The sequence below is a fragment of the Neovison vison genome, chromosome 3 (genome assembly GCF_020171115.1).
Source record: "Neovison vison isolate M4711 chromosome 3, ASM_NN_V1, whole genome shotgun sequence".
Taxonomy (NCBI): Eukaryota; Metazoa; Chordata; class Mammalia; order Carnivora; family Mustelidae; genus Neogale; species Neogale vison.
In genome coordinates this window covers 26,876,543-26,904,307 of record NC_058093.1, presented here as the reverse complement: position 1 = coordinate 26,904,307, position 27,765 = coordinate 26,876,543, and the positions used below count along the sequence as shown (strand labels likewise).

General features: G+C 49.7%; 1 protein-coding gene across 1 annotated transcript in view; it reads left to right on the top strand.

Annotated features, from left to right (window-relative positions):
• The window catches only part of MARCHF4 (membrane associated ring-CH-type finger 4), a 108,167-nt gene extending 100,852 nt beyond the window's left edge, over nucleotides 1-7,315 (top strand). Inside the window, exon 4 of the mRNA XM_044240839.1 lies at nucleotides 5,520-7,315. Coding sequence (XP_044096774.1) covers nucleotides 5,520-5,887 — 368 coding nt within the window. The 3' untranslated portion in view covers nucleotides 5,888-7,315. The remainder of the gene's footprint in view (nucleotides 1-5,519) is intronic.
• Nucleotides 7,316-27,765: the final 20,450 nt, after the last annotated feature.

Sequence of the window (27,765 nt, the reverse complement as noted above, 5' to 3'; positions counted from 1 at the left end):
CAGGACTGGGATGGTAATGCCAAGCAAGGATTGAGGACTTCCTGAGAGTGCTAGGTCAGCAGTGAGTTAAGGGCAGGGGGAGCCAAGCAGACAGGACCACCCACTCACAGTGGCCATCTTGCCTCCCTTCTCACAGGCTAACCAAAGGGCCACTTCTACTGGAGGCCAGTGGAAACAAGCAAAGTGTTCTGAAAGTGATGGAGCCTCCAGAGATGTGAGGAAGAGCTGCCCCCAAAGGCGGGGAGATGTCAGGGAGATGAAGGTGGCAATTCTTCTGGAACTGGATTTCCCACAAATACAGTCCAGGGTTGGGCACCTTGGAGGTGGTTATGAAGTCACTGTTAAATGAAACAAAAAATGCCAGAGAAGGACCAGTCAAAACTCACTGAGTTTCCCATATTGCCATGTGTTCTAGTGATCTTTCTCTTATTGCCTCTCTGTCTCCCTTCACCAGTAGTTTTCTTTCCTCCTATTCTAATTTCAGCCTCTCTCTCCATCCACTGCCACTTCCAAACCATCTTCCTTCTCTCCCATCTTGTCAACTAGCCTATTTTCATCCGTCTCAATCAGATGAGCCCCGCCCACCTTATTCCATTTTTGTTTTGTTTTTATTCTGCCATCCAAGGAATCAATAAGTAATTTGTAGATCAAGGAGCAGAGAGAGCTAAGAGGAGTGGATGCGAATGAGGTAGTTCATGCTTTTCCCATTTTTGCCAAACAAGCATTATCTACAAAAACAGGTGCACCTTCCCCCCTTCAGCCATCTATCCATTAAAGTGGTTTAATTACTTCCTGAACACTAGACAGTTAATTAGAATGCAGCATTCAGACCAAAAATTTAAGCCACCCTCTTCAATCAGGGTAAAATTGTCTGATCAAGAAGCTAATTAAGAATCAAGTGTAGTGGCTGTTATTGGAAAGAGTTAGTTTGGGGCTTCAAAAGATCCTGCTTCTCTTTCCCCGAGGCCCCCATCTCCTCTATTGTCACTGAGGCTCTGTTAAGCTCCTGCTACTGTGTTGGCTGCCCAACCCTCAACCATTCCTGGCCTCTGTCCTCAAGGGACTTGCAGTCTGGGAAAAGAACATTGAGGTGCTCAAACAGGCTTGTGAAAATAATGAACACAGGACACATATTCACAAGGTTGAAGGAAGTAAGTGGGGTAGGATGATGAAACGGGGCAGACAAGATGTCTCCTTGTCCAGTATCAGACAGGCCATATCAAGGAACCCATTGGTGGTCTTCAGATTTACGAACTCCTAGATTCATCTGTGTGGTTTTTGTTCCAGGGAGATGGTCCTTAACCTTCATCAGATCCTCAAAGGGGCACATGACCCAAGAGATTAGGAACAATTGGGCCACAGGGAGATTGTCTCTCTAACAAACTCTGGAAAACTTGATGCCAGAGTGCAATTTCAGGAAGTGTTGTCACATTAGAGGAAAGAGTGGCAGTGGGTGGCTATCTTGTCTCCTAGAATCACAGTGTGTTCAAGGTTGGAGAAGCTTTGAGATGTTTCCATCCCATCTCTGCTTGACATTGAGGAGGCTGGAGTGACTCATTGTTATTTGCTGTGAGTCAGCTCTTCTCCCCAGAGGCCAGGCCAGCAGCCTCCCCTCCACTGACAGTTGCTACGGGGTGAATGCCCAGTCTTCTCACTCCCCAACACAGGGCCCAGCCTCCCAGACTACCCTCATGATATGGACAATCACCCCTTTCCTTTTATGTGCTTCCCTTAACTGGCTCTATCTTCCCAGCCCTTCCTCTGGACCTCACGGTCCATCACTAGCAGCTTCTATGAGTGTTTCTTTCATTGAAACAGCTGTCTTCTGAGGACACTGTTTCTTGCTGTCTCAAGTGGTAGCTGCTTTTTCTCCCATATACTCTATTCTACGGGTCCTGGAAGTGAAGTCCACATCCTCCTTCCTCCCCATTACCACTTCCAAACTGCTTCTCTGACTTTATCCTTCAGAAGCTTCAGTCCCTTTGAAGTGCATGTAACCATATTTGATGACACTTTCCTCTTCTTGATGCTATTGACTGCTGGCTGCCTACTCATTCCTCACATTCCTGGGAGCACCTGGTTCATACACTCCCTCCCACCATTCCTGTCTGTAGCATCTCTGTGATCAGTAGCTCTCAGGAGAGGTGGTACCATCCCCTAGGGGACATTTTGGAAATCTTTGAGGTTTTTTTGTTTGTTTTCTAATGTAGTTGTGTCCCAGAATTTGTGTTGAAATTCATACTGTCTGGTTATAAATGACTTCTCCTGTGTTTTTGTTTTTTTACATTATCTGTTTAGGGCATCACATTAATTTATTTTTTAAAAAATCATGGTAGCTTATTTATCTTATGAATTTCACTTCAGGATAAGAAAGGGTATATTAAATTATATTTGTTTTAAAAGGGGGGTATTTGGTCTGATAACATTGAGGATGGTTGATGCAGATAATCTGTCCAGCTTTTTGGTTACCTCATTACTCCACAGGTCTTTTCCTCTAGCCCACCTCAGCCCCTGCTCAAGTGGACATTCCTTAGACCTCATCATCACCAAGAACCACACCATTTCCAAAGTCTGGATTTAAACATCCTACTCTCTGAGCCTCAACCACCCTCCCCCATTCCTGTAGTTCATGGACTCTAGCAATTCTGTAACTTAAAAGAGACTTCTTGGCATTGACCCTATCACTTTCCATTTTTCCTTATCCCTTTTGTGTATCACTTTCCTCCTCTCCAGCCCAGACTTCATGGGCCAGTGTGACAACCACTCCCTTGCAAACATCCATAATTCTGTGTCCTCTCTTGCCTGTCTCACTTGTCTGGGAAAAGTCTATCCTGATTAAACTCAGCTTTCTCACTCCATAGGCGCACCTAGTAAGCAGTTGAAGGTATGGAGAAAAACCACACAACTCTTTTAAAATTTGTGGTCACAAACCTCAAAGGAACACTCAACACTGTTAGACAATTATTTCATATCTTTTTTGTAAATTCAGTCTTCCACTTTCCAAGATAATGATTTCCCACTTTTCGTTTCTCCATAAATCTTCAACACTTCCTCCCATATCCCTTCCATCTTAGCTGATGAAATTATAGAAGAGACAGAGGCACTTGGATGAGAACTATCTGATTTGTACATCTATCATCCTCCCTCTACCTGTGCCTACTAAGCCAGTGGCCACTCCTGATTCCACGTGAGCCGCCCGCTCAACAGAATCTGAGAGTTAGCACACATTCTTTCTTGAAATGTATCCTTCTCTAGACTTCTGGGTCTACACACTTGCTGGTCTTGTGTTTATATCACTTATTGCTCCTTCAGAGCCTCTTTTGCTGGCTCTACCTCCACCAAACCTCTACACACGAGAAGGCCCAGGAATCTGCCATTGGCCCTCTTCTCTTATTTGTCTACCTTCTCCCCCCAGAAGATCTGGGCCATTTCTCAGGCTTCAGAGTCTACCTCTACACTGATGACTTCTACCTCCAGGCCAGCCTTCTCCCTAAACTCAGACTCATATGTCCAACTGCCCACCTGGACCTTCCAGTGAGATTTCTATCAGTCATTTTAAATCACCATAACCAAAATATAACTACTAATCACTGTGGCAGGCTGAATAATGGCCCCCAAAGACATGCAGGTCCTAATCCCTGCAGACTGTTAATGTTACCTTATATGGCAAAAGAGACCTGCAGATGTGACTAATTTAAGAACTGTGAACTAGGGGTAGAATTCTGGATTATTTAGATTGAATGCACTCCCAAGTATTCTTATAAGAGCAAGACAGAGAGAGACATTGACAGAAGAGTAGGAGATGTAACATTCGAACAAAGATGCGGAGCCATATAGGTAAGAGACAGGGAATGCAGGCAACTTCCAGAAACTTAAAAGCAAGGAGATGGATCCTCTTCTCAAAGTTACCAGAAAGAACCAGTCCTCTGACACCTTCACTTTAGACTTCTGTCTCCCGCACTATAAGAGAATACATGTGTGTTGTTCTAAGTCACTAAGTATATGGTCACTTATTACAGCAGCAATAGGAAACTAATACAGTCATGACCACTGCCATATAAATCCATCCCTCCTACCCTCCTGCCATCAACATATTAGCAAATGGCACCACCACCAAAAGCTCCTGAGTTGTCCAGATTTTTCTCTTGACTCCTACCTTACCTGTCAGCAAGCCTGTGAGCTCTACCTCTACATATGTCCTGACCACACGATTTCTCATGGAACCCTCTGCTATAACCCTAGCCTGGGCCACCATACTTTCCTGCTTGAATCACTGTCACTTCCTGCTCCTGTTCGTTTCCCTCATCCAGTTCCATAGGAGCCAGGATGAACTTTCTGAAGGATAAACCAGATCACATCACCCTGCCCCCATTAAAACCCTTCAGTGGCTTCCCATTATACTTAGGATAAAATTAAAAAATCCCTTGCCATGGCCTATAAGGCCTTATCATATTGGCCTCTGCACCCCCTTCTCTCTCTTTGTACTTCCCACTCATCACTACACCTTGGCCACACTGACCTTTCTTCTGACCCATGTGCATTCCATTCCCATTTCCTGGCCTTCACACTTGCAGTTCCTATCACTAACATGCCCCCTCTCCAGATTTTTGCATGGTTTCTTCCTTCTCATCATTTACATGTCAACATAAATATCCTCCCTCAAAAGGCCTTTCCTGCCACCCTCTCCTCTTGATGATAAAGCAGGACCCTCAGTGTCTATAGCCAGTGCCTCATTAACCCTAATTTATCTTCCCTGTAGCATCTGTCAGTGCCTGAAATAGTCTCATGGGTTTGGTTATGAGTCTGCTGCATGTCTCTCCACTAGAATATAAGCTCTCGGAGGGCAGGACTCTGTCCTGCTCACTGCACCAGCCCCAGTGCTTGGCACCTACTAGACACATAATCAATCTTCATCTGCCTGGTTGTCTGCTGTGGCTTCTTTTTGGCTCTACACTGCTTCTGGCCATTATAATTGTGTCCAAGTTGTCTTTCCCAGGGATGTAGTTCAGTACCACTGGGCTATTTGTTAAGCAGCAAAAAGTTAACTGGTGGAATTCCAGACATCAATTGGCAGGTACAGAACGCCCGTGGGTACCAGTCATGGTGCCTTTGAGAGTACATGGTTCATTTAACATCTGCCAAGTGCCGGAGGCTGCGGCTATGTGGTAGAGGTAGGAAAATTGTTGATGGATGATGATTTGGGGTTTTGTCAAGTCAAGAAGTGGGAGGGGTGGAGGAGAGGTAGGCGAAGGCATTGCACATAGGTACGCCACCATTTCATGAACTAGGTATGGCAGCCTTCCACCTTCTCCTTCTGAGGACACACTGAGCCTAGAAATACAGGGATGGTAGCCCTATGGCTCAGAGCTGAAAGAGAGGCTTGAAAAGAACAAATCAAACTGGTACAAATCTAGTTTGCTCCAACATCTCTCGGTTGATACGCACAAGGAGACACTTTTTCCAGCAGTGACTTCCAGTCTCTTACTCAGCCTTTGCTTTCCTCTCTCCTCGTGCCTCAGGTCTCATCGTGCATGAGGGACCCTCTGTGTACCGCATCTTTAAACGCTGGCAGGCTGTCAACCAGCAGTGGAAAGTGCTGAACTATGACAAGACAAAAGACCTGGAGGACCAAAAATCAGGAGGCAGGACAAATCCCCGGACCTCCTCAGCCACCCAGGCTAATGCCCCCTCCTCGGAAGAGGAGGCCGGGGGCACTCCAGGCCCTGAGGAAGGCCCTGCCAGGGTGGCCAGCTACCCCTCAGGCCCTCTGTCCGATCACCACTGTGCTTATACCATCCTGCACATCTTGAGTCACTTACGACCTCATGAACAGCGGAGCCCCCAGGGCGGGAGCCGGGAGCTCGTCATGAGGGTCACGACAGTGTGAGACAAGAGACCTGGAAGGGAGGCCATGACCATGCACAGAGATGGGAAGGCTGGGCCGGGAAGGGGCCGGGGCCTGCTGGGGCCGCAGTCTAGGGAGCAGGTGTGGGGAGGCCAGGGGGCACCCCAGGGGCTGGAACAGAGGACAGGCAGAGGGCGGTGGGCCTTGAGGAGGGCCTGCATGGCAGGGTCAGAGCGGGAGTGAGTGAGGCTGGTGGCCAGTCAGTTGAGCCTAATCTCCCAGAAGAGCAAGGAACTCCAGGACAGACTCAACAAGGAAGTGTGATCCAGCTGGAAACGAAAGGAAACACAAGGACAATCCCGGACTTGCCCGTGCACACAACACCTGGGCGAAGAGGGGGCTGGGGAGGGTGAAGCCGGGGAGTTGTTGGTGGTCATGCCCTTGTGGGCATGAGGGCTGGGGAGGAACAATGCAAAGTGTGCACAAAGGAAAGGCACTGTGGCCTGCCTTGTTTCCCCCTCAAGTTTGCTTCTGTTTCCCCCCCGGGGCTGTGTTCGGGGCCATGGTGGGGAGGGAGAGGGATGGGTGTGGGCTGGCAAGGATGACAGGCAGCACTGGTGGCCTCCGAGCTCATCTGGGTGGGCAGGATTCCTGACTCAGATGGCTTTAGGGACTCTGGGGCCATGTGCAGGGAGGGAGGAGCTGGAGCGAGCCCCCAGAGGGAGGGCGATTTTTGGCTTCTCCCAATTTCAGAGGGGCTCAAAGGGGGCTTAGGTTTGGAGATGGGTGTCTTTTTGTGCCCTTGTTGCTTTATTTTATGGTGGTTTGGCTCAAAGATGTTTACAAGAAACACGTACACAACTAGAGAAAAGTACAGGTTTCCCGTGGGTATCTCAAGCACAGTCCTGCTGTGGCTTCCGCTTTCAAAGTTGTCAATCGAGGAGTGACTTTCCCAACTACCCAACCCTGCCCATGGCCAGGACACGCTCAATGTCATGCCTTCTCCTGCTTTGGCGCATGCAGAGACCCAGGGCCCCCAAGGGCAGAGCACCTCCCATCCAGGATAGCTGCCACAACAGATGGGAGGAAGTTGGCTGGACATGCCCCAAGGAGTGGAGTGAAGACCAATCTAAGTATTCCTTGTAACTCGGGACCCTCCCCAGAGGGCAGTCATCCCTCAGTGCTACAAACTCCCTGGTCCCTCCCATGTAGCTAGGCAGGGTGCAGGGACCCTAGCAAGGAGCACTGCCCTGAGCCCACCTGCCAGTTCCTGGGACTTTGCCAGGAAGGCCATGGGGGGTGGTCACCTGCAGAGTTTCTCATTGTCAATGCACAATGGCCGCGCCATCCATGGGTATTAAAGGGACACTGTCAAGTACTTTTTTAAACTAGTTTTTAGGGTTTTTTAAAACTCTCTGTTGTTTGTATTATTCTCTTAAAAGCTTGAAAATAAAATTTCTTTCCCTATCATTAGTGTCCTTTTCCATATGGGAGTTTTTCCTTCCTTCTTGATTCCCCTCTTTTCTTTGTCGGCTCCACACCTGGTGTCTTCTTCCTTGCAAGAAATCATTTCTCTCTGAGGGTCCACAGGGAGCAGGTGTGGGTGTGGGTGTGAATCAGTGACTCTGACCTCTCACTGTCTTCCCAGCACATGGATTCCTTCAAGTCAAAAAAGAGGACCAACTCCCAAACTCTCTTTAAGTTTCTGCCTAGGACTCCTAGAAGCAGAAACCATTAGTACTTGAGGAAATCTAAAGAGACTCTTTACCCCATCGAGTCATTTCAGAGAAGCTGAGAGAACCACGGGAGAGAGGTATGATAGGACCTCATTTCCCCTGACAGTCTTCCACTGAATATCAGAAAAAAAGCTTCCAGTGCACAGCTCTGACACAGGGCAGGCACCAGGCAGCAGACCCTTCCTCCCTTCAGCTTGCCTGAGCCCTCCGCCTCAGGCCAGCAGTCAGTCAAGCCAAGTCCTCAGTGGGATGTGAGCTAGGAAGGTTCTTCCTCTAATGAAGCTCACAAGCCAGCAGGTCAGAAAAGAAATAATAATTGGCGAGAGACCAAAGAACACGTGCAAGGAAAACATACAAGCGAGAGAAAACCATCAAAATGGTACAAGTAACTTTTGTAGTGTATGTCTACTTCTCCCTGTGTTCTAGGAATGGGCCATCCAGTTTAATTCAATAGTTGTGGAAAATATCAATGTGTTGGATAAACCATCTATTTCTTAAAAATATCAGGATGCAACAAAATATGCTTGTCACTATAGTGACCATCACGTCATCTTTTTTTGGTAATTCACAGGACACCTCAGAAGCTTATGGCCATCTGGGGACATCTAGAATATGCTATTCTGAACAAGAGGTGACTAATAGCATTCTGGAATTTGTTGGGTCTTGTTTACTGTCAGCACCTACAGTAGTACCTGGCACACAGTAGGTGCTTAATAAATATTCTGAATGAGGGGTGCCTGGGTGGCTCAGTCAGTTAAGTATCCAAGTCTTGATGTCAACCTTGGCATGATCTCGGGGTCATGAGATTGAGCCCCACGATGGGCTCCACAGTCAGCAGGGAGTCTGCTTGAGATTCTGTCTGTCTCCTTCTCCCTTTGTCCATCCCACCACTCTCTCTCAAATAAATAAATCTTTAAAAAAATTTTTTTAATATTCTGAATGAGTAAAACTCCTGGAACAACACAGTCGTACCTTTAGCATGGTGGAAATACACCGCCTCCTTTGTTAACTCACACTCTGGCTCTCCATATCAATCAGAGTAGAAAAGAAATGTCAGCTTTTGACTTCTCTACCCAATAGGCTGGTAAATTCCCTGTGCCTTGGGAAATGGAACTTATGGGTACAAAGATGAATGGACTGGGTTTTTATATTTTATATGCACCCCGAGGAGCGAGTAGAAGAGCCCTCTGACAACCAGAGACCATTGCCCCCTGCCAAATGTCCAAATCACCCTCATGCCACCAGACAAATGTCTAGACTTCAGAGAATTCACTGCGTGTCATCTGCAAGTATGGCCCCAGGCATGGGATAAGATACTAGCTAATACCTAATGCTCTCAGTATGTGCCAGGCATTAAATTAACTACGATATATGTATTGACACACTTTGCACTCCAACAACTGATGAAGCAGATACCATTATTACCTTCATTTTATAGATGCAGATGCTGAGGCAAAAAGGTGAAGGAACTGGCCATAATCAGACAGAATTCAATCCCAGGCAATCCACTCCACTCCTCACCACTGCAGGACAACGGACACTAATTTAAGGGAAAACTGGATCGGCCCAATGTAGGGAGGTCATCATCGTGGAGGTCTACTGAAAAATTTTGGAAGTTGGGGAAACGGGGGATAAATAATTATAAACTATTTCTGTCTCCTGCCAAAAAAAACCCAAAACCAACAAATTAAGCAACCAAAACCCCATAAACTTGAGTGTAGTCAAAAATCAATTTTTGATGCTGTCCAGATCATATCATAGTAGAATAGATATCTATGTATTGGAGAGTTGGCTTTATCTGGGCCCTGGGGAATTCTGAAAGGACAATGGACACCATTCAACCACATTTTTATGGACAAAGGGCCATAAAAAGATCACAGAGTACTCTCCTTCTAAGAAAAAAAAAAGTTAAAAAGTATCCTATTTGAAAATTAGATTTTTGGTCCTGGTTCCAGGTGAGTGGTACAGAGTGCATAGACTGGGGGTTCTAAGCATAGCCACAAAATTTTAGAGAACCACAGTCAAATCTATCACCATCTTACAACACACACACACACACACACACACACACACACAAATCATATAATTTTTTAGTCTACGAGATAATCTGCTGCTAATTTTGTTGTTCTGCCCACTGGATCCAAGGACTCATAGCAAAGAGTAGGGACTTGCTTTGCCTATAACAATAATCAATTCCTAAGAGTAATGATGTGCTTTTATAAGCAGAGTTCATTATACTGTGGAGGTGAGAAAGCTAGGAAGCAGGGGAAAAACACATCTTGCATTATTCCTCCTCACCTTTTCTCAATTACCCTGTTCCCTAGTAATAAGCAATCAAGAGTGATTTTCACCTGTAAGGGTCTGAAGCTAGAGCGGTGATATAATGGTAAACCTGCCCCCTCACACGTCTCCACCCACCTTTATCTGCAGAATGACAAGTGGGAACTGGGAAGTGCTTGGGGAGCCATGAACAACTGGATGACCCTCCAAGATAACTCAAAGCAATCTGAGTCCAGGGTCTGGACTGTGTGGGGTTGGTGGCCAGCTGCGTTGCTAAGAACCCACCTGTGGCACCATACGGAACCACAAGTCCTTCTTCCTTCTGCCTCTTTCCACTCAGTGGCATCTTCTCTCCACTCTTCACCCAGCCCACCATGGGAACGAGAACCCATGGAGCGAAGGTTTTCCTCCTGCCCAAGCTCCAACCCGATGAGAACCACAGCCCTCATGACCCTGTCGGCCTCTGGTTCCCCCGCTGAGTCTCTTCTCTTTAAACAGGTAACGCATAATCAGGTACCAAACACCTCACCATCACACTCAGTTTTGACCCAAAGCCTCAATAAACAATCAGGGAAGAAGAGGAGCCATGGTCAGGGGGATTCCAGGAAGAAAAGGAAGTGGGCTTACCCTGCGCCTGTGCCCTCTTTGTCAGAGAGGGAAGAGTCCTGAGAACAGAGCAGCCTCCACGCCCCTGTTGCTGGTCCCAGGCTGGTCCTCGGCGTGCTCCTGAGGCCCGGCCGGCAAGGAAGTGCATGGCACCTTGAACCGTCGGCAGCACGGCTCAGAGCATCGCCAGAGCGTCCACGGCCTGGGGGTCCTCTCCGACCGAGGGGCAGTCCTCTGCTTCTGGGTCTGTTAATTAAGGAAGCGGAGACTTGGATTCTGCTTCTGATGATACTGCCCTTTCCCCTAGTCACTTAGGGGGAGTAATAAAAAGAGCAAAATGAGTATTGCTTGCCCTATGTCAAGACTTCTCATGAACTTTTTACGTATGTTAACTCATTGAGTTCCCCCAAACCACCCAGCAAGTTGAGAACTACAATTACGCCCATTTTTCAGATGAGAAAACTGAGGACCAAAGAAGTTCAGTGCCAGGCTGGGGTCGCGTAGCCATACACAGCTGTGCTGGGATTTATACCTTAGGGGTCTGATGTTAACCGCTACATTATACTGCCTCTCAGGAAAGTGGGAACGCATATAAAAGGTTTATCCTGATTTGAGGGGCATGGGAGGGAAATGAATGAGCCCTATGTCAGCTGGGTGTAACCCAGATACCATCTGCGTCACCTGCCTCTCAAAGTCAGCAAACGTTCCAGCCTACAGGAATGATGAAGCCCTCAGCAAGATTCTTAGTAATATCGGATCTTCATATTTCTTCTGTTGATTCCTACTCCCATTTCCAGAATCTCCTGAATTCAGGGTTTCTGTCCCATCTTACAGTAATTCCTTCCTGTAACTCTAAGTTAAACCCCACCCTAATGGCGGACAGGATCTCCCCTCTTTGGCTCTTCCTCTCACCCAAAATACTACCGCTTACAGTTCTGTATGCGATAGCTTTACTGGGAATTTGAAGATAACTTGAAGAGTATTCATATAAAAACCAGTAATGAGTAACAGTTATGTGGAAGGTTCCTCTGAGGTGGACATCTCCAATGCCGATCAGATACGACTATCTTCAAGGGTCTCATGGCCTAGTTACTAGATGCTAGGAAGAGGCTCCACATTTCACATCAATATTGCCTCTCCTGGGGAATTATCACTTTTAGGAGGAGATCTTTTTTTTTTTTTAAGATTTTATTTATTTATTTGACAGACAGAGATCACAAGTAGGCAGAGAGGCAGGCAGAGAGAGAGGAGGAAGCAGGCTTCCCACTGAGCAGAGAGCTCGATCCCAGGACCCTGAGATCATGGCCTGAGCAGAAGGCAGAGGCTTAACCCACTGAGCCCCAGGTGCCCCAGGAAGAGATCATTTTTAAGGAAAAACTCTGTAAGTGATGGGATTTCAATCCCCATCGAGCAGGTAGAGGGTTGTGTTGCGTTCTTTAGGCCAGGTTGATCACAGCCGTGTACGTGCATTTGACCTGAAGGCACATATACAGAAGGACAAAAACACAGGAAGTGTATGACAAAGGCATTCTCTTGAAAGTGACCCCGAGTCGAGGCCTGTTGATGGAGCTGCTCTTCGGATGTCCTCAGGAGGACAGATGGACCCCCTGTAATAGGGGGTGACAAGCAGAAGAAGAAGGTTTCTCTCAAGCCCCCTGAGCTCTGGAATGTCACTTGGTTTGAACAGCCTTTGTGCTGAGGCTGGATTTGGGATATTACCACTCTGTCCCAGCCAGTGGTCATTCCAAGGGGTAACTTGTTGAGAGGGGGACCCTCTATACCTTCCAAGACAGGCTACTATATCTTTTCAAAAAAGAGATGGAGAGGGCACCTGGCTGGCTCAGCTAGTTAAGCATCCAACTCTTGATTTAGGCTCAGGTCATGATCTCAGGGCCATGAGATCGAATCCTGCATCGGGCTTCATGCTCAGTGGGGACCCTGTTTGAGATTCTTTCTCTCCCTCTCCCTTTGCCCCTCTCCCAACTCTCTGAATATGTACATACATATGTACATACATACATACAATCTTAAAAAAAAAAAGAGAGAGAGATGCAGAAATTCTGTAGTTGCCATATCCCTGAACATGCTGAGAGCCTACACCTGGTGAATCATGGTAACATTATTGTAAGACCTAGCCCCCTTCAAAGCCTCAGGGCTGAAGTATTATCTCATGTTATCCATCAGTCCTCAAGTCATTTTGGTGGACACATGTTGCTTTTGTCCATCCAGTGCACAGAAATCCTCTTTCCCCCATAATGTGTGGTTTTGGTAGGGCTGAATCCCTAAACCCACTCCAGCCATAGCAACGGGACTATGCCTCAGGCTTAGATGACCAAAGTATCTTATTTCTTGGTCCACAGGAATTGGTTCAGAAATGTGCACGTGCCCAAAGCCAACCCAAGTCTTCCAAGGGATTGTTCCATCAGAGCTGGTCAGAGACACTGTTTCTCTCCACGGTGGTTGTTAGGAACCTGGGAGTCTGGGAAAATGAAAGACCCCACTTTCTGCCACAGGGGAAGCACCTGTCTTCAGAGCAAGGTCAAGCAGGGATGTGTAACACCAAGGGCAGGAGAAGACTCTTCAGTCTATCCCTGAGCCTGTCCCTTCACTGGATTTCCCGGGACATTTGCTGATCAATTGAATTTTTGTTTACATTAGTCTAAGCTATGTTTATGTAATTTGCAACTAAAAAAAAATTGATGAATTCAAAGATTTCCATACATCCCAAAACAAAGCTTTGGCTTAAATCCATGGCACGTTGGTTGAGGGGCCAAAGGAACCGGAGTGGATTGCTTCTCTCTCCTATTGATTAGGGCCCCAAATTTGCATTATGACAGTGTTTGCAACTATTCTCCCCTAATCTTTAGGAATCTGCTCAGTGGTATCCAGTGATTAAGTAAGAAGATAATAGGCATGCAGAGAGGGTTCTTTTAAACAGCATCTTTTAAAATTTTTGTTAAGATTGCTTGGGGGTGGGGGACACAATGAAAGGACCTAAAGAAAAAAGCAAGCCGGTCTTAATCAGAACTCTGACTTAAGGGCTTAGAAATGGGAAGGACCCAGGTATGAGGCTATAGAACCGAGCCAGGGTGCCCGGATACATAGCAGGAGCTGGGAGGCAACCCTGGGAGCAAATCTTGACCCACTGGTCAATGTCAAAGGGGCTTCCATTATCCTTGGCATTGACTATATATGTAGTATGGCCCCCCACGTGTGCCTCCACGTGTGTTGCTAGTGCTATTGTTCTTACTGGATTAAGAACACCCTGGTTCTGCACTTCATGAATGGGGACCTACAGAAGCAGCCAGAATGAGACCAGAATCCCTTGCCTTGTGGGCAAGTAACTTATTTTTTCCAGTCTCTGGTTCCTTACTAAAATAGAGATAATTTGTCTCTCAGGATCTTTGTAATTTCGAAGATAATGCATATAAAATTGGCAGTAATAAGTTATTGCTATCATCATTTTATTGTTCAACAGCATTTTAGGAAAGTTATAGCATTACCATAATGTATAAAAAGCACGGCTAAATCCAAGCAAATATGGGTACCCATCACCAACACAGTGTCTTCATTTCGGTTTTCATTCAACTACAAGTAACAGATACCCAACTGGCAGGATCTTAAACAATTAAAGGTGTTTTGTTTTTGGTTTTGGGGGTTTTTTTCTGTAATAAGATATCTAGAGTAGGTGGTTGTTGGCATTGTTCCAACTGCTCAGTGATGACACAATTGACCCAGGCTCGCTCTTTCTGCTCTGGCATCATTACCATGCTTCTCGGTCCCCCGTAGGTGTAACCTCACCATCTCAAGTGGGCAGCTGTAGCTCAAAGCAAGAGAGGAAGGACAAGGGCAGCACTGGGCACATTTTTCCTTCCCATCAGGAGAGCAAAAGCTTTCCCAGAACCACGCTTCTACTTCTGGATGCTTTTGTGTTGGCGTGTGCATGCAGGCATGCGTGTGTGCGTGTGCACTGGCCAGAAAAGTATCACAGAGTTCCTCTTAGCTATAGGAGAAGTTGGGAAAGTGATCACTTGTCTTTTTCAGCTCCTGCTGTGGATTGCACCAAGGGAAAAGGGGAGGAGGATGGATGATGGGAGGCTGGCCAGCGCATCTGCCCCACCCTGTGGGTAAGCAGATGAATTAGTGCGCTGCTTTGGAGGGCCATTTGGTAGTATTCTATTGAATTTAAAATGCACATACCCTTCAAACCCAGGGATTCTATTTCTTTGGAATTCTCCTGGAGAGAGAGTAGCAGATGTTGCCTTCTCAAGTAGCTTGGGAAATGAGGATCAGAGCGGTATGATTGTAATCATGAAACAAATTGGGGGGGGGGACTAAGTGTCTATCAACACGGGAGTGATGAAGTGTGAGATACTGAAACCATGGGATGCCATCCACTATCGGAGAAAATGTCATAGACCTTGAAGGACTGACAGGGACAGAGCTCAAAGTCATGCCTTCAACCAGAAAATATAATCCACAAAATGACAGGCACAATGATCACATATGTATAGAAGAACCAAAAAAGAACCCTACCCTTGTTTCAATTTTTAAAATGTCGTGTTCCAGAGAAATGTGGAAGAGATACCACCAAACTGATCAGAGTCATTTATTTCTGGGAGAGGATGAGGTTGGGAATGTGGAGATCACACTTTCCCTCTGTTTGTGTTATTTGCATTTAATAATAAAGATGACTTCGTGTAGTATTTGTGTCATTTTTTTTAAAGATTTTATTTATTTGACAGAGAGAGATCACAAGTGGACAGAGAGGCAGGCAGAGAGAGAGAGCGAGAGGAGGAAGCAGGCTCCCTGCAGAGCAGAGAGCCCGATGTGGGACTCGATCCCAGGACCCAGAGCCGAAGGCAGAGGCTCAACCCACTGGGCCACCCAGGTGCCCTATTTGTGTCATTTTTAAAATTATGGTACGTATTTCACAGAGCGAAATTTTGTCAAGCAACCACTGAAAAAAAAGATTAGAAGCCTTCTAGAAAACAGGTGCCTTGTCGTTGGAGGAAATCCTTGCCCATCCTTCCTGAGAACCTTGCTTTGGAGGAAGAGCTGCCTTGCAGGGGGAGGGGGACGCAAGGCAAAGGATTCCAAGGGGCTTCCAAGTTCTGTGCTTCCAATCAGGAAATCTGAACACAAGGAAATTTGCCATTGAGAGTTATTTGCTGATCCAGTGGAGGGCAAAGACGGGGAGAAGGATCTCAAGTTGGATTCAAGAGTGGCCTCCCCCACCTTCACTTTGGCGATGGGCCTCCAGACCCGATGTTTTCTGGAGAAGCCTCTGCAGCAACTGGAGATGGGGAGTTTTTGCTGCCAGAAAACATTCGCGAGAAGCGCCTGCCTGGCTGAGAGCACAGAGGACATCTGGCCAGGTGACTGTAGAGTGGCCCAGCCCTGCCCCAACAGAGCTGCCCGCGAAGCCGGCCAGCAGGACCAGCAGCCTCCAGGAGGCTGCTAGTGGGTTCTTTCCCCCTCTCCCATGCTTCTCTTTTCCCGCCTTCCAAATCCTCGCCAGGCAAGAGTTTTCAAGAAGCAGCCAGACTCTGCCTTCTAATAACAGATGACGGTGGACAGAGCAAACGATGCCAGTACCCCCCGCTCCCCAGGCCCAGAGCAGGCTCCAGCCCTCGGGAGCCGTGGGTCTCCGTCCACAGGAGCCAGTCAGTCCTCTGTCCCGGAGACGGCTCAGCTGGGCACAGCCGCTGAAGGCTGCCCCGTGTCTGTCCTCCCCGGCTCCAGTCCTCGCCTCAGAGCCTGCCGGGTGTGACACGGGAAAGTCACTCAAGGAGACTGACGATGTGGAGAAGCCGACAACAAAGCCGGGGAGGTCTGCCTTCTGGGCTCGGAGGCGGACGGAGAGCCTAGAGAATCGGGCCGAGAAAACCAACAAACATCCAACAAAGAGTTCTCCAGCAGCAACAACGCCGAGAAGGGAAGGCACAAGTGGGTGTTTCGACATTTTCATAATAAAATTGGGAAATTTTCACGATAAAATGAACAAAATAGCCCCCCGTCACAGCACGCTGGTGTGTCCGTGTGCGTGCAGTTTCTCTGGGCTGGAAGGCCCTTCCCCTCATACTCTTTGTGCATAAACCCCGCAGGTGACCCGTGGCCCCTTGGAATGCTACTTTCTGTAGGAAGCCTTCCCTGCTGCCTCCTCCTTCTGCCCCCACCTGGAAGAATCAATCACGGGTTTCCCTGGGTTCTTATCTCATTTTGCTCACATCATTGTGATAGCAGCGATTCCATTCTCATTTATAAAACAGTGATCTGCATGCTGATCCCATCAACCACCCTGAGAGCGCTTTTGAAGTCGGGACCGCGTTTCATTCATCTCTCTACCTTACACGTGGTCTAGGACCACGGGAACTGATCACTGAATAAAGAGATCAATCATTCATTCCTTTTATAAATCTCTATGGGGAATCGGAATATAATGGGCACTGTGCTGGGTGGTAATATTAACAAGATAAATAAGACGGTGAACTCCTTGGTCTCTTAGGGTCCACAGCCTGGGAGGAGAAGGCAGCCATATAAACGGATCATTCTAGGGAAGGGCAGTGGGTGCAATCATGCAGAGTATGCACAAGGTGGGAGGGGCTGTGAAGGAGAGAAGCTTCAGTTCTACCCCAGTGAGCTTAGGGTAAGTCTGCAAGACAGAGGGGATGCTAATTTGGTACTTTAGTTCAGGTCGGTGTGAAGACAACATTAGAGTCACAGATTCGCTGGTGCAGGGAGCCAAGGGTGTAAGGAAGAGCCCTCAGACCACAGGGCAGGCCTGACACCTGTGAGAAAGAGGAAGGGGTAGAAAGAGCTTCAGACATCAGGTTAGTTTCAAGGATGGTGTGGGCAGACCAACGAGGAGTCCCTGAGCCAAAGCTCCTTGTTGGAGGACTTTCACATCTCGTTGGACGGGGCTGCCTTCATGACCCACTGTGCCCCGCTTGTTGGCCGGGAGCAGCCCACAGGACTCACGGCCGTGGCACGTGGCGGCCACTGCTGAGGGCCGCACCCGTGATGCCCCTGTCACAGGAGAGATGACTGACACATCCTTATATGTAAGCATCAAGACACATCTTTATATGTAACTATCAGCAGGCATACAGGTGAGGGTACGTGAGAGAAGACAGAAGGCAAAAAATGCTCCAGGATGATGGTTCCGCATAAGCAAAGACCCCAAAGCATGGAACGGGGTGGCTCATTCGTGGCCTGTAAGAGTTGGGCATGAACGCGGTGTTGGCTAGGAGCGTGGGGAGGGATGAGGAAGTGAGAGACGAGGCAGGCTGGGTGGCAGCGGCTCCAGCTTGGAGGGGGCTGGTGAGGATCATTGAAGATCGGGGGTCTTGGAGCAGATCAGGGCTTGCAAGGAGGCTCTGGCCACTATGTGGAAGAGAGTTCAGAGAAGGCAGGCTGGAGAGGAGGCACTGGCAAACGTTTGGGAGTGACGTACTAAGGAGGTAGATGGGGAGAAGGAGAGGGAGAGAGGGATGCATAAGTGGCGGGATGGAAGAGCGAATGCAAGCGGTCAGGTGCAAGCCAGGGGACCACAAGCCGGCGGCGCCTGTCCCTCAGAGACTCCGCTGTATTCAAGTCCCTGCCCCCTGCTCTGAGGCGAGATGAAAACGAAGCTGCTATTCGGACTCCTTGCCACCCAACAGTTCCCATTAGGTGAAAATATGCCCTGATGTATTACCAAGGAGGAAAAAAACCTCTCCCCAACATCTTGCTCTGCAGAAACACAGGAACACTTGGCCCCCAACGCCCTCCACTCTAAGCAGGCATGAACACGACTCCACTCCCAGTCCCAGCACGGATCCCCAGGAGGCGAGGCCCCCTTTCTCGCTCCATTCATTTTCAGGGCCAGATGGTGTTTGCCTCATTGACTTTCACTGCTGATGTCGCCTTGTTTGTTGAGTTTTCACAGGTTGCTACATTTCGTTTATTGCAATCCATTCTTCCACTTGCCCCACTTTGGCTCCCTGTGTCACGTTCATCACGACTGCAGGGTGACAAGAGGGGATCCCAGCAGGCAGACAGCTCCAGGGAGCAGGCGGGATCTAGTTTCCGCAGCTCAGCGCCCAGCCCCCACTCCACCCGAACCCACCTTCCCGCTCTGGAAAACACAGTGGTGGGAGCCCTGACACCGGTAAATGCAGGTTTTTGTTTTTGTTTGTTGATGGTTTTTGTTCTTTTTCTTAAACACCGCTGATTAAGTAAGATGGCCAGGCCACCAGTAACAGCCATGATCAAAAGGATGATTTCTGGTCCAATCTCCTTCCTCTGGCCAAGCTCTCTATTACCATCTTGTATAAAACAGAGTCTAAAAAGCAACGTCAAGGATGCTCCCCACCCAGGTGCTCCGTTTGGTCCACAGCAAGAACAGTCAGCTTATCCACCGGCTCACTGGGACCCCAGGCCTCAAGCACCTACCCCGAAATCCAGAGGCTCCATCCTCTTTCTGGTCAAACAACCAGCAAATATCCAACAAACAAAGAGTTCTCCAGCAGCAACAACACCGAGAAGGGAAGGCGCAAGCAAGGCATGTTCTACCTTCTGCTAGAAGCCATGTTTCCAGCAGTCCTGTTACATCTACCCTCTGTCCCCTTGCGCCTCGTTGTTACCTTGATTTGGTCTGAGTTCCCTTGACTATTAGGTGTTTCTGTTCCACCTTTTTCACCACCTCAGATCCTCAGAGTGGGAACGGAGGCTCTTTCTTCCTTTTGTGTCTCCAAGTGTCTGGGGAATGGCACATCACCAGTATGCGATCGCATGCGACTTGCAAGGCCTGGCTTCTATTTCTCCTCTGGGTCTGCTCTGAGTTCTCAAGCCAGCCTCTGACCCTGTCCCTCCATGGAAAGACCAGCTTCTGCTTGCCCACATGCCTTCTCAGGGCTGGGCTCCAGTGTGTGTGACCTGTGAAGTGTTCTGAGATCTTAAGAAGAAATAGGACAGTTGGACACCTGGGTAGCTCAGCTGGCTGGGCGACTGCCTTCAGCTCAGGTCATGATCTTGGAGTCCCCAGATCGAGTCCTGCACGGGGCTCTCTGCTCAGCAGGGAATCTGTTTCTCCCTCTCCTTCCTGCTCAGGCTCTCTCTCTCTCTCTCAGAGAAATATATAAAATTAAAAGTGTAAAAAAAAAAAAAAAGGAAAGGAGAAATAAATAAATAAATAAATAGGACAGAGAGACTCATGGTCATTTTCAGAAAGTGACCAACACTGGAAAAAAAAAAAATTCCTGTCTTCCATTTTTCTTCCATTTTCAGCATCCTTGTACACCCTGGTCCTTCTTACTTGGCTCTGCCACTTGCCTTTCTCAGCCCTCCTCCCTGCAAGTCTTCGTGACATTATGTAGCTATCTCACACTTGACTTTAATTGACTCTAAGCGTATTGTTCAAAATCTCTTACTGAAGAGCCCACGGTCCCCTGGGCCCTGAGACTGCACTTCGGTGGCGGTGGCGGTGGCGGTGGTGTGTGTGCGTATGTTAGCGGAACTCAGAGAAACAATCCAGCAAAGGCCAACTGGCAGCCTCTCTGGATCAATAATATTAACGATTTCAGAGACTTCCAGAGAGCGATTGCCAGCTCTTTTGGCTTTTTTCAATACCATTATCACTGTTACAAGGACACCCTAAGGCCCTTTTACTTGAAGTCATGACAAAATGCCCCGAGTGAGAGTGCTGTCGGGTTCTGTCTGTAGGGGCTACAACCTCAACGTTTCTTAGGGGGTGAGTGGTGGAGGCCAGGCTTGACCTTAATCTGGGGTCAAGGTTTCAGAGGGAGGGATGGCACCGTCTTCTGAGAGCTCACTGCTTGGCTAGAACCCATGTGACCACTTGCTCTGCCTCACCCTGAGAATCTCCTCTTGCCTTTATGAACATGTGCTTAAAGAGACCTGGGGGCTCCCTGGCAAAATGAGGTGGTGTTTAAGTGCCCAGTCTCTGGCCCAGACATTCTGGTTCCACACTCTGCTCTGCCATTTATTGACTGTGTGCTCCTCTCAAGGCCCTCCATGCCTTGGGGCCTTGTCCCCTATTTCATGATGTATGGCCGTGGGAGGGCCTAATGATGAATGACAGCTGAGAATCCGGGCTGGTCCTTCACTGTGGGAGCAGGGGAGCCTGAGGCAGGGCATATGACCCAAGTGAGAAGACCAAGGCCTGAGAAATCTATAGAAGTCATTTATTCTTTCATCCAATGGGCACACGTTTCTTGAGGGCCTGCTCTGGGTCAGGCCCTATGGTTCTGACTCCAGGTTCCAGACCAGTGCTACCCAATAGACATTTCATGTGAGCGACATACGAGCTTCAAACTTTCTAGTAACCACATGAGAAAAGTAAAAGGAAACAGGAGAGATTAATTTTGATGATCTATTTTAGTCGACCCACGATACCCAAGGTATCATGTCAACATGTAATCAATACATAGAGTCCGACCAAGGTACCCTATGTTCTCATTTTCATCCTGACACTTGGAAATCCCGCACGTCCTACTCTTACGGCACGTCTCGGATGATGGCGACACAGGCTTTCACCTCTGAAGACCTGCACTTGGACACGGCGATGGCTAACATTCATTGAGTTCTCATTAGGCAAGAGACATTGGGCTAAGCACTTCCCATACATTAAATCATGGCCTCCCACAACACAGCTAACAGGTATTACTTCCCTGAGAATGACAAAAAATGGAGGCTCAGAAACTCAAAGTTCCTCCAAACCATATGGCTCCTGAGCGCTGAGCCAGGGAACCGGGTCCGTCTGACGCCATGTACTTGGGCATGAATTTACCATTCCATTTACTGTGTCCCTTTGGGCCAGTTAGCGCATGTGAATCTGTTAACAGCACGCGGCTGCTTCTAGCTCGCAGGGTCATGGTGAGGGATGAAAGTGGACTGTTGAAGGGGGCGTGAGTCACTTAATCTCCCTCACTGGGGACAGCCAGAACAGTCAAAGCCCTTCGGGTCCTCCAATTTACATGAAAACTACCCATACACTAATAGGCAGAAATTCCGTGTCAGCCTTTTTGGGGCCTCTTGCTCCCCTTGGTCATGGAGTTCTAAAAGGACATCACCCTGGCCCCATGGCCACCTGCCGCTGTCCCCGTGTGTCCTGCGGGACTGTGGAGTGCTGGGCTTCCCCCAGGGCTCAGCTCACCCTGAAGTCGTCCTGAGCTAACGCCACAGGACACCGCCCTCCACGGTGGGCTTTTCAAGCCACAGCTCAGGGGCAGCATGTGAACGTAAAATTTCAAACTTCAGGGCCCACATAAAAAAATCACTTTAAAAATTTTTCCATGTAGAAATTTAGATTTATAGTTTCTCTCAAAAAAAAAGAAAAAATGAGGACACTCAGTCCCTAGTCCCACAAGACTACCACTGAATAGCAGCTGTCCCTTTCAGAGGGGGGTATGTGTCACCACAGGCCACCGTCCTCACCACTCCCTACTGATTCCTGGCACCAAAGAAGATGAGAGTTTTCATTTATCATCACACGTTCGCCATCACTTTAGCTGTGGAGACCCAGCTGTCCGTGCCTGGGTCTCTGCAAGTTGCGAGTCCCCTAAGGCCGGCGGCTCTACCCTTCCCCCGCGCCCCCGGCACACCGGCACCTTGCTACACCTGCCTGGTCCCCGTGCCTGGGCCTTCAGCTGCACACACAGCCCCTCTCCTCCCCCGGCGCTGTGCCAGGGATTCAGCCATCCATCCCTGCAGAACCTGCAAAATCGCAACTTCCTTCCAGTTCTGAAGAGCCTTTAAAACACTGAGCACTTGGTCTGTTCTCCAATGATACCATGAGTATGTGAACACGTCTCTAGGGGGCTGACTGGAAAAACCCCAGTGGTCCACATCTCCTCTGTGGGGAGTGGGGGGAGCAACCACGGTGCCTCACGGAGTTGTCCTCCGAAGGAGACCACGCAGGGGAACGTGCGAAGAGCACGTATTCGGAAGCCAGGCCACCCAAACCTGAACTTGACTCCCAGCCCTCCCTACGTGTGTGAACTTAGGACAGTGACTGGGTGCCTGTGGACCTCGCATCTCCCATAGGGGACTGCTGAGGTAAAAGGTGCTTGCATCAGTCCGTCTGTGGAAGGCAGCGCCCTCGTTCTCACAACAATGCAGATCAGGCGACCTGCTGTGCTATTGCAAGTGCCTGGCACATGGGAGGCATAGAAAAATTGTTACTGTCTTCTCTCCTAGTACCATCGCCACTGAATGCCAACTCCAGGAAAGGCTTCTTTTAGAGAGTTTTATCTCAGAGCAGGGAGGAAAGACACTTCATTGCTTTCTTACACTAGGAAATATTCATCACAGTCAGCAAGGAGACAGGCCCAACCAAAAGTCCCCGTGTCCTCTGTGTGGGCCCAGCAACGCAGGAGAGGTGGACCGCAGGGTAGGGACACTCGGACTCTTTGCACAAAGAGAGGCCCAGGCCTACCTCCGCGTGCGAACACACATACGGTGGCAGCCCGGCTTGGTGTCCGGAGACACCCACCGAGTTCAGGCTACCGCGGGCGAGGGGAAGCTGGGCAAAGGGGCTCTCCCCAGCACACTCTAGAGGGAGACTAGAGGGATTCCTCCCTGCAGACAGAACACAGGTGCCGACACGAACGGCAGGCTAAGCACAGTGAGGGACCAAGGTCAGGGGCACCCAGGTGAGCAGGTTGCAAAGGGGATTCAGGAAGCCTGGAGGTCTGGGTCCGAAGTGTCCCAGTGCCGCCGACTAGCAGAATGACTTTAGTTAGATGAACCCTCCGCTCTGCTCTGCCTCCTCAGCCACGAGGGAATGGAGTAGGCATCCTCTACTGTCCCTCTGGCTGTGACACTCTGTGCCCGTTCCCTGGTCTTCCATACTCGAGTGGCCATGCTTGCTGTGTGTTCTGTCTGCCTCAGTCCTGGCAGAGGCATGGGGTCATCTCCCCAAGCAAGAATTAGGTCTGTAAGGTCAAGGGCTCCTTCGAATCACAGACCCAAAATGGGCTCAGTAGAAGCTCCCCTTCCCCACGACCCCATGGTGACAGCTGGGCACTCCACTCTTCTGTATTTATTCATCGATCCACCCCCCCCATTTCCTCAATAACAGTACATACTCGTCACACGTAACATGGAATGGGCACTAGGGAGAATGTGTAAGACAACCCGGGACATAAAATCCAGCAACTCATCCACAGGACACGCCCCCGGAGCTCTGCGAACTGGCATGTCAACGCATCCCGTCATGTCCTTGCTTCCGAATATGCGTCATGGCTACCCCACGCCACCCTACCTTCATGAGGCAGGTGGGTGCAGGGGGGACCGGACAAGCAGGCCAACCTAGCGCCATCGAAAGCACCAGGCTCTCCGCTCGCTTCCTCCAGCCGGAGCCACTGTCCCTGTCCGTGCCACACTCTTCCTCCCTCCTTAGCGGCCGGTGGATGGTGTGTCACCAGGGCATTTCCAGAGACTTCTCCCTCCGAGGCCCGTGTTGTGGGCTCTGGCGTCAGGAGCTTTTCCCAGAAGCCTGCGTGGCCTCCCGCTGACGGAGGCCGGTAATAAATGAGTTCATTACCCCGGCTGCTGGGGCCCATGACAGCCCATCTGCTGGCGTGATTAATTAAAACTTTGGCGATGGAAGTGCCATCTCCGGGCCGGCAAGTAATTAGCTGGAGCGTCTTCGAGCCCGTCGTTTCTGACCGATGCCTGAAAGGGAGTGGGGTCTTGGTGGGTCAGTCCTGTCGCCTTCCTCTCCTGTGTGCTCCCCGCAGTCTCCTCCTCCAGAAGCCCCCCGCTCATTAAGCGAAGGCACAGTGGTGAGGCAGATCTCGGATTCCCCAAGTGGGGCAGGGAGGCCATTTCCTGAGAAATGGATTTTTGCACTCCTCCCAGGAGCGGAGAGTATTGGGTTTTGAAAAGAGGGTTTCACCCTCTCTTTTCTTGACCTGTGTGTACGGGGACGTTCTCGTCCGTGTCTCTGTCTGTCCTGCCGACTGGGTGGGAAGCAAGTCTGCAAGGTAAGGCCTCGGGCCCAAGCAGAGCTCTTCAGCCTGCGGCACCAGAAGCCTGCATTTGGGGGGATGTTGGTGTCTTCCTGCTCAGAAATAACGCTGCCCCTTTGGTCCCCCATTATCTGTGAGAATGATCTGCTTCCCTCCACGTCAGAACCCAGAGAAGGTAAGTATCGGACTCCGAGAACGAACCCCGCTGCCTCGGGGACAGAGGCACCAGACTTCTTTTTTGGTGTAGCCCACAGGTCCTGCGATATCGGACTGAGATCCAACCTGGGCTTCTCGCTTGAATGAAGCCGTAGTTCGTACCGATTTGCGCCCTCACAACCTAGAGCAACCTGTTGCCTTTGGCCCACAAAAATTCTGTGTCTGTTTCTCTATCACTTCTTCCCCCACGTCTGAGGCCCCAGTGCCTCCCACTACCCCTGAGACGAAATTTGCTTGGGATCTATCATTCGCGCCAAGATAGAAACAGCTGGTAACAGTCTAAACCATTATCTCTACTAGGAGCGTCTCCATTTTTAAGGACCAAAACCCTGAGCTGTGGGAATGAGACAGGTACACTTTCAGAAAAGGAACCAGGGAATGGAGGGAGCGAGCCTTGGACTCTCTTGAACCTCCTAGGAATGAACTTTCATTTTCGAAAACGCATTAAAACAGCCCCTCTGTTTTTCTATATCCTCAACGGTGCTCTCCGCGAGTGGGCGTCATTTCACCATAATACTACCAGGAGGAAAGGGGGGTGGCTGGGTCCCTCCTCTGGATGGCCTGTCATGTAAGCCTCACCTACTCTCAGGAACAAAGATGGAGATGTCCTAGAAATGACCTTGAATTTTATATTCAGCTGCTTCCAGTCGGTGTTTGTGCTTTTTGCTACTTTGAAGTGAAAAGGACATGGCTGAGGGGCAGGGTGTGGGTCTGGGCTGAAACTAACCGGGAGTATGGTGAGGGAAGGTGGGCAGGAAGCCGTGGTCATCCATGTGGGACACTTGGACTCACTGAGAGATGGCTTCAGAGGTCCAGTTTTGCCTTCCCTACAGGGTCACTGTGGGATTGTAAGGAAAAGTCCCGAGCTCTCTGCATCTGTATCTTTTACGTGTCTGTTTGCCTCCTTGTATGGAAATGGGGTGACAATCAGGGAAACGGCATGTGATCCAAGGGCTGAATTTTAACAGGAGAGACCTGTTCCTTGGTTTCAAAGCCTCAAGGGCTCCCTGAGAATGAAGGGAAGTGAAGGTGCTCAGTCTTGGATATTGGGATATTTGTCAGTTTTATTTATTGATATGTCTAGAACAGTGCCTGGCACACAGTAGGGACTCCATAAATCTTTGTGGAGGAAATGAATGAAAATCAGTTGGAAGTACCCTTCAAGCCTTCAGCTACTCCAGTGTTTTTGAACTTTGTAAAGTCACGGAGCTCTAGGATCAGGCAGTATCTTGCGCGTCCTCCCAGTAAAGAAAGCGGAGAAGGAGCTACTCTGGTTCAAATGTGTTTGGGAGGAGGGAGTTCCCTCTCCTGCATCCCATTCTGAGTTTACAGGTAAGAAACTTGGGGCCAACAGACGGCGTGACCTGTGGAGCTAGCTCCAGACCCAGGGGCTCCTCTCCTCCCCTGGTGACTTCCCCACTACTCTGAGGCTGCCCGGCTGCCCGGGGACGTGGGGCGGGGGCGGGGGGAAGAGGTACCCTGCTGGCCACCAGGGATTTTCTCAAAGGGAACAGCCCCACTGCTATCTGTCATATAGGTTAAGCTTCTGCACAGGCTTTCATTTGAGGGGAAGGATTACAACGCTTAAAAAAGAAAATCATTGCTGGGGAACCAAAGTTGGGGGGAGACAGTATTGAAACAGAGGTTGGTTTCCCTTTACTGTAATAGGACAGTGTAGAAATCAGAACAGACATGCCCGAGGCAGGGACTAGACAAGCACTCTCCCCTCTGCTTTCATTAGGTGTGTGGGGGGTTGTTTTATTCTGTGTGGGGAGGAGAATACTCTTGCCTCCCTGGCCAGGATTTAATTAGGTCGGAGAAAAAGAAAAGGAGAAGCCAGGAAGGAAGGAGACAAAGGAAGAATCCAGACCTTGCGCCCTCCTGCTCTGAGATACACAAGACCAAAGGCCTCCAAGCTACCTAAGGCGCAACCAGCCAGCCTGCTGCCAGCGTCCTTCAGGCAGATATCTAGAGGCAAATATTGCCAAGAGTAGGAGGAAAACAGCAGGAGATGGTGCCCAAACTCGGTCACATGTGGAATCAGCCAGCGATCTTTATGCACAAGGATGCCTGACTCCTGGATTTGGATTCAATCAGCGGGTCCATGACCTGGGCCATGGGGTTTCTAAGAGCTCCCGGGGGGAGCAGGGGTCTGTAGCCCCGCCCAAAGCTTCCCCAGTGAGCAGCCCCTGTGATTCTTACCCCACTTCTCACGAAGCCCAGGGGCTTCTCACAAAGCATGGACCCCAGGGGACAGGACCCCGGACAGGATGGAGTACACAGAGGTGGGGCGGGAGCCTCGTGCTTATTCTGCTCCACAGACCACAGGGAAAGGTAGAGAAGGGAGACGCACAGCCAAGAGCTTTGCAGAGGTGGCAGATTGTAAGCGCGTCCCTGAAGGGGGGGGGGTAGGTCAGAGAAGGTTGTGGCTGAGGTAGGAGGGAGAGGGACAGGTGTGTCAAGGTGGAGTAGTGAGCAGCCAGGTGGCCCGGGGAGAGGAGGAAAGGAGAGAGGCTGGGGGACAAGCTAACTCCACCTGGCATGTGCACAGAAAGGCGCAGAGGGGCACATGCCCTTGACACTGGCCCTGGTTCCCCACCATGTCAGGACCCAAGGGGGAGGGGAGAGATGGACTTCCACTGCCACGTGGCTGTTGGTGGCTGCCCACGGGATGGGCTCTCGGCCACCCCTCCTCCGCACTTCCTGGGGGCCTGTCTGGACCCTCACTGTCCACTGCAGGCTTTCCAGTGGCTGCCCAGCAGTCCTCCCTGCACTCTCCCCAACCTTGCTGCGCACCACTGGGCTACACTTCTCTTTTCCAAGATGGCATTTCCCCACCACTGCCCATCGCTGTCCATCACACATCCCCTGGCCGAACCAAACCTTCGCGAACCAGCCTGAACCCCCGCCCCCCCCCCCGGCTCTTCCCTCTTTACTAGATTCTGTCCTATTCATGGCCCGGCTGACACGCCACCAACTCCAGAAAGTGTCCCCGCTTACCAAGACTGAACGTCATGTCTCCTTCAGCGCCCTTAGAACTCTCTGGGGTCCCTTCTGCAGCCCTTCTCAGCGGGCAGATTCTGGCTGTCCGTGAACTTCTTCAGGA